Source organism: Chamaea fasciata, unplaced genomic scaffold (genome assembly GCF_029207755.1).
Source record: "Chamaea fasciata isolate MVZ Bird 193981 ecotype frontalis unplaced genomic scaffold, bChaFas1.0.hap1 SCAF_10, whole genome shotgun sequence".
NCBI lineage: Eukaryota > Metazoa > Chordata > Aves > Passeriformes > Sylviidae > Chamaea > Chamaea fasciata.
In genome coordinates this window covers 6,010,917-6,017,619 of record NW_027094095.1, presented here as the reverse complement: position 1 = coordinate 6,017,619, position 6,703 = coordinate 6,010,917, and the positions used below count along the sequence as shown (strand labels likewise).

Below are 6,703 nucleotides of genomic sequence, written 5' to 3'. Positions count from 1 at the left end.
TTAACAGCATAGTTGGGCCAGGGGGGACTTGGGAGTCTCTGATCCCACCTTCTGCCCAAGGCAGCCCTGGGGTTGGATGAGGTTTTTCGGGGCTTTTTCCAGCCTGATCTTGAACACCTACAAGGGTGGAGATGGCGCCACCAGCCAAAGCTGGGCTGCCCCAAAACTTCCTCCCACTGTTTTTTATTACATTGCATGTGCTAGGTGTATCAGCTGCTCTGTTCCTCCAGGTCTGAATGTGAATCTGTGCTAAGCCCCCCATGCTCCTCCCATGGGATAACCAAAGATCAGGGATAGGGGATGCATGTCCCTTCTTGGCATGAGGTTGGGGCTGGAATGTTGCTGGGCTTGGATGCACGAGGACCCTGGTCCCACCCCACTCCCAGACAGGCACACAGCTCACTCCTTCAGTATCTTTTATTAATGTATAGAAAATGCATTAAAAAAAGGAACTATACATAGCCTAAGAGCGGTCAGGACTAAAAATACTAGTTAACAATGGTTAACAAGCGTTGATCCCATTCTCCAAGCTACATTTTCATTACAGGGTGGGGAGGGTTGTTTAATATATTATTTATTTATATTATAGATTTTATTTACGCATTTATTTACTTTTCCTCCTCATTTGGTTACAGTGTTTTGTGTTTGAGTTCCTCAGAACCTGACCAAGGCATTTTGTTGCCTCTCTTCTCCCTTCTTATTTATGTTTTTAAACTTTTTTTAACATATTAAGAACATCTCCAGGATAACACCTGTACACAGGGGCCTGTTTGTTTGTTTGTTTGTTTGTTTGATTGATTGTTTAGGTCTTTGTGTCACCATCCTTCTGAGAAACCACTGACATCTGAAGAACTGCAGGCTGGGTATTGAGGCGGGTCTAGGCATCAGGATCTCCCAAGGAAAGGACCTTTCCCTCCCATTTACCCCAAATTTCCCCTCTGGATGAGGCAAGGAGCTGCCACCACCATTAGGATTTTAGGAAGGGGGAAGGTGACCCTGGAGGTGCTTGTGGTCCCCAGGGGGCTCTGCTGGGTTTTATGGCCATCCCGGGGCGCTTGGCTGGCAGAAACAGGTATGGGTTTCTTGTTTGGCCCCAGGACAGAGCCCTTTGTTAGTGGGTGTAAGCATGAATTAGAGAGGGTTTGTTGGGTGAGAGTTCATTGCTGGCAGTGTTTGGTAAAGTCAAAACTTGTGGGCATGTCTGGGGAGCACAGGATAGGGGGTGCATGGTCATCCCTGGATGTGATGATGGAGGCATAGCAGGAGGACAGCTCTGAGCTGGGATGGAGGTCATGTGCTGGTGTGGAGGTGGGGCACCAGGAGGGTTCTTTGGCTCCTGCTGTGCTTTGTCAGGTTGCTCTGAGTCTGTTGTGGGCATGGGGACACCACTGGCTGAGCCCTCACCAGCTGCATCACTGGGAGTGAAGGTGGCAGGAGCTGTGCTTTCCACACCCAGGCACTTCACCTGGCACAAGCATCCTATTGGGAAGGCGGCAAAGGGCTGGGGCAAGAGTGCATTTACGCTGGTACTAAACTTTGAGGTGCCCATGGTAAAGTAATGCAAAGATAAGGAATAGAAGCAGACTTCTCTCTAATCTTTGTGTGGATACTCTCCCAGTACCTTCCTACCAAAACCCAGCTACCCTTGGGGAGAGCCTGGCCTCTCTTCTTCAAATTGTTCATTTATAGATGCTATCACTTTACTAAAAGCAGCTTTTCCTTTCAGGACTCTTTTTTTCTTTGGTTATGTTTCAGTGCAGTGTGCAATGGGAAGGTGGGCTTGGAGAATAGAAATAGAGGAAACTGAAAACTCGGCAAAAGATGAAAGTCCCTTTGCATTTCCCTCCAGGATTTTGGGGTTAGAAATAAAAGGCGGTTTTGAAAGGCTGCAAGGGTCATGGGCACACAGGGTGTTCTGCTGTGTGAAGGATTTGATGTGCTTCTTCCTGCGTCCTGTTAGATGAGATGGCATCTTGCAGTGGATAGTGTGGTTTGGGTAACAGCCTCATGTTCCTCTCTGGGCTCTGGAACAAGCCTGAGCCACACAAGCCCAGGATGGCAGTGGAGCCACCAGAGCCCAGTGACAGTTCACATGCTGGAGCCAAGGTCTCTCAAGATGAGCACTGCACCAGATCCAGGCTTGGTTTCTGGGAATTTCAGGGCCAAACCTGGTCTAGTTGGAGAATGAACTAGCCCATCCAGTGATGGAGGGTGAGAAGAAACTATTTAACCATGGGCCTGTTCTGTAGCATCAACATTAGGCACAAGTTTGCTTGAAACTGCTGACAGGAGCTTTGTCAAACAAAATAGGCAATATAGAAAAATAACTTTCAGGGAAATTGTATCTTGTTTATGGGCAATATGAACAAGGGACTCAGCCCAAATGACTGAGTCATCATTGCTGGTTGTGTGCCTGGGCTTGGGTTGGGTTATCACCAGGAGAAAACCATGGTGTGTAGAAATGTTTCCTTTAAAAGGCTGTTGCAACTGTCATTCACCAATGCCATGAAAAGGCAACATCCTGGTATCACATGAGAGGTCAGGGACCAGCACTGATGTATAATAGCACTGAAACATTGGATATTGTCTCTTTCATATCTGACTTTGCAGTTGGGTCAACTGGGCTGACTCATCCTGGTTACAATCCCCTGCACATCCCTTGTGCAAGGGATGACAGACATGAGGAGGGAGGGAGAGATATAAGTCAGTAAACCTGTTTAGAGAGAAATCAGCCTTTTTGAGGATCTTCTTTTGAACCTCCTAGAAAAGCTTGGCAAACTTTGATTTTCTGTTTGCGTCTTACTTTTGAAAAGAGAGGTTTCTTGCCTTTCACTTGACTGTGAATAAGTGTATGTTTCCACTGGCATCTCTTCCTTTCACCTGGGTTGATAAGAAAACAGCACCATCCACTGCCAAGCTCCGCTAGTTATAACCACTGCTCCATTACAGCTTTTGTTGGGATATTTCTTCCTGTAAATTCCTGATTGTTTGGGGAAAAAATTACTCTGCTTGTCTACTAAAAGTTTTCTTAGGCTTTAATTAGTTCCATCTGAGGCTTTTTGTTGGCTTTTGGGTCTTAAAGTAGGGTTGGGTGCTCAGGAGGCATGACATGCCGCTATCTGTGACCGTGGCCATGTCCTGCAAGAGATCCCATCATCTGCAGCCTCTGATTCACCTGTTCCTCAACTGGTTGACTTGTTGCCTGATTTGATGCTAAGGGGAAGTACGAAGGGACACCTCATTTACATATGAGATGTTGCTGAGCATCCTTTCTCCAGGTCAGCTTGTAAGCTGACCACATGAAGGACTGGGCCCTGTATCTAATCTTGACCTCGGTGTTAGCTGTGATTTCATGTGCCAGTATGTGTCTGGGAAAAGGAGGTTATGTTTCTTGCTTTTATCTCTTCTTCAGCTCTGCAGCCACAGTGAGTAACATCAGAACATTAAGGTGTGTGTCCATGAAAGATACACTGGCCTGAATTATAAGCTACTGCAAAGATGCCTTTATGTTGCCATCTGAAATATGTTTTTGAGACAAAGCAGCTTCAGTGTGATAAAACCAGATAGCAGTGTTTAGCATTCGTAATGTTCCTTTGGCTGCAAATCCAGTGATGAGCTGCACTGTCCTTGGATGCTGGGATGAGTCCCTTTCTTCAAGACCAGGCCAGTGACAATGCCCAGCATTGATCGGAGTCCTTGGCAGAGGAGTGACTTAAGCATGGTGGTCATTTGGGCTATGTGGAGGTGGGGTCAATGACAACAGGGCACAGACAGAGCTATCCAAAGGGTCCATCTTCCTTGAGACAGGAGAAGTTAAGGATGGGAAGAGCAAACTCATTAATTCTTCCTAGGGCCTTGAAGTGCTCCAAAATCTGAATGGAATCCCTTCCAGGAGGGGAAACAGTTGATTTCCTGTTAGAGAGATGGCAATACCAAGGCACTGAGATTTGTGTCCCTCTTGTGATGGCATTGAAGAGGGATGCTGTAGGAGAAGGAAGGAAATGGGCATTCCTCAACCTGCACTTGTCTTCCCTTAGCTGCATCGTCATAATTCCCTGTGTGCGTGGAGGGCCATGAACAGGAGCACCTGAGCTGTGACAGCTGTTGGCTTCAGGCTGGGCTGCAGTTGTGTGATATCTTTTTATTGCTGCTCCTTCTCTGAGTCTCTTTTGTTCGGGACCAATGACCTCAGTGAGAGAGAGCATGATGGAATGTAGAAGTAACAGAGGAAATATGTCATAGATTTCAGGACCACAAGTAGGGATTTTTCTCCTAAGTCTTCTAAATTAAGTCCTTTCTTCTCCATCAAGTTCAGCATAGCCCAGGCAGATGTCATGGACCTGGAGTGGGCTGAATTCATCTTGGAGGAGTGGATAATGAAAGTTGGGACTGGTGAATTAGTTCTTATTCCCACACACCCCATGCACCTGAGGATGGCTTTCTGGTGGGACCAACACATGAGCTGTGGACTCTCTGGAGTTTGCCTACATATGCAGATATTTGCCAAGCCCTCCTGTGAAAACTGGGGATGGGATGAGCCTTTTCTCATCCTCACTTAGTCCCCATGTGTCCGGAGCCTGCACACAGGGGCGCGACGGGCCTCTGCCTGCTGGAAGAGTTGGTGTCTACAGGATGGCATGAAGCTTGGGACCTCCCTGCCAGGAGGGGACAGGGAGGCAGGGAGAGGACAGGTGTCCCTGGCCATGACTGGGCTGGAAGTGGCTACACCAAGGTACCTGTGGGGAAGGTTTCTGCCACAGGCCCCATGACAAACATTTCTAAAAGGGTTTGCTGGGGATTTCTATGTGTTTTAAAAAAATATCAAAAAATCTGTCTCTTTCTTTTTCTTCTCATGTTAAGGGCCAGAGTATTGGGATAGGGAGACTGGAAATTTGGTATTTCTCTGGGACAGATGCAAAGCAATGAGGTCTTTCCTTTCCCATGGCCTTTCCTTGTGCCATGGTTCCCTCCAGCACTTGTGAGGGGCAGCTTGCTATCTCAGACGAGTAGTAATTTTTTTTCCCTTTTCATATTATAAAATAGAAACAAATGACAGAAAAGGTCAGGTGGTGGGAGACAGGAGGGGCTCAGCTGGCTCAGAGCTGTAGGGACCGTCGCTTCCTCCCAGAGATGTTACGGTGGTTGTAAGGTCGCATCTTCATTTCCACAAAAGGGATGGAGAACTCGTGGCCTTTCCAGTGGTACCAGTTAATCCCCTGGCAGGAGGGAGAGAGAGGCAGAGGGTAAGGAAAGACCCTAACAAGAAATTTGAGTGGGAGAGAAAAGAAACAAGGTTGATTGCTGTAGAGAAGCCAGAAGGAAAAACTTGCTATAGCAGGAGCAAGCAACTTCCCTGCTTCTATGGCTTGATTGAATTTTTCCCATTGCTCAAAGGCTGATCAAATTTCATGTAGGTAATTTTTTAAATGTAACACACTGCAGCAAATTACTATGGCAGCATGTGTGAGGCACAAAACATTAGCCTAGTTGGCTTGAAGGCTTTGCTCCAGCTGGTGTGGTGGGGTGATGCCACCAGTTCTGACTCTGGTGCACCAATCACACAGCGCCAGTCCCAACCTAGGCTTGCTGACATGTTCCCCTAGAAGAAATCCCAGAGGCTTTCAACCCTGCTCTGCCCTTACCTGACTGTGCCGGGACTCTCCGTACTTGCCGTTGAGGTTGGTGCGGTGGCAGTTCTTATACCACCAGGCCCCTTTGTAGGACATGGCACAGTTGGTCACAGCAACATCGTTGTCCCTGTCCTTGGTGGAGAAGGGGCGTCCCTGGTGATAGGTGAGGGAGTCTCCTGTGGAAAGAGGTGCCATTAAAGGTGATGGAGTCTGAGTTATCCCGTCTTTTCACTAGGAAATTAGGATATTCTGGTTCTGTGGTAACCATTCCAATCAATGGCTCAAACAACTGACAGTCTGGGGATAACGTTAACTGGAATCGTTCACAGTTGGTTCATCTGAGGTCCTCTGCTGTCTGTTTAGGATCAGTGCAGACCATAGCAAATCTTAGAGACTTCTTGGCTTTGTCAGATAAAGTGTTAGAATATGTGTTTGGATCTGAATTTCAGTGTTTCAGAAATTAATTCAATCCCAGATTTTGGCATCCCTGATATTCCAAGGCTTGGCTCTGCTATCTAACTTCAGGATGATTTCAGCCTCCTTATTTCCTGTTAGCCAAAGGGAGCTTTTTCTCTCAGAGACCAAACATTAATCTCTTGAACCAAGATGCTTGGGCACCTTTTCTCTCTTTTGATAAGGGGAAGAAGTTTTTGGAAGGTGTGTGATGTTTCGTTCCACCAAAACCTCTAACCTCATCCTCACTAGATAACTAGAGATCTGCTTTTGCCTGAAAGAAACGCCAGAGTAAAATATGGTCAATTGAGTGATGTACTCACAGGAGACATTCTAAATGTGCTCCTTGGTAATCCCTAAGGATATATGAAGTGGACCCATGCTGGTTGTGTGCAATCCAGCCATAGAGAGACTTATTAGAAAACCACTTGGCAATGAACCATTTGTTGGGCTCCCTTAGCTCAAGGTGGAGCAGAAGCTCCTTGGCTGGATGGCTAGAAGCAGAATTTGCATGGTGAAGGGGATGGAATTGTGTCTGCATGACCTGCCATCCTTAGCAATAGGTTGGGTCCCTTGTGCCCTGGGATTTGAGGTTAGAGCAAGTGCTTTGTTGCACACCA

The 6,703-nt window shown here is 47.0% G+C and overlaps 1 protein-coding gene across 1 annotated transcript in view; it reads right to left on the bottom strand.

Moving 5' to 3' along the window:
• Positions 1-408: 408 nt before the first annotated feature.
• TNR (tenascin R) overlaps positions 409-6,703 on the bottom strand; it is a 75,361-nt gene continuing 69,066 nt past the window's right edge. Inside the window, exons 21-22 of the mRNA XM_066192169.1 lie at positions 5,643-5,806; positions 409-5,216 (exon numbers count right to left, since the gene is read on the bottom strand). Of these exons, the coding sequence (XP_066048266.1) occupies positions 5,097-5,216; positions 5,643-5,806 (284 nt within the window). The 3' untranslated portion in view covers positions 409-5,096. The remainder of the gene's footprint in view (positions 5,217-5,642; positions 5,807-6,703) is intronic.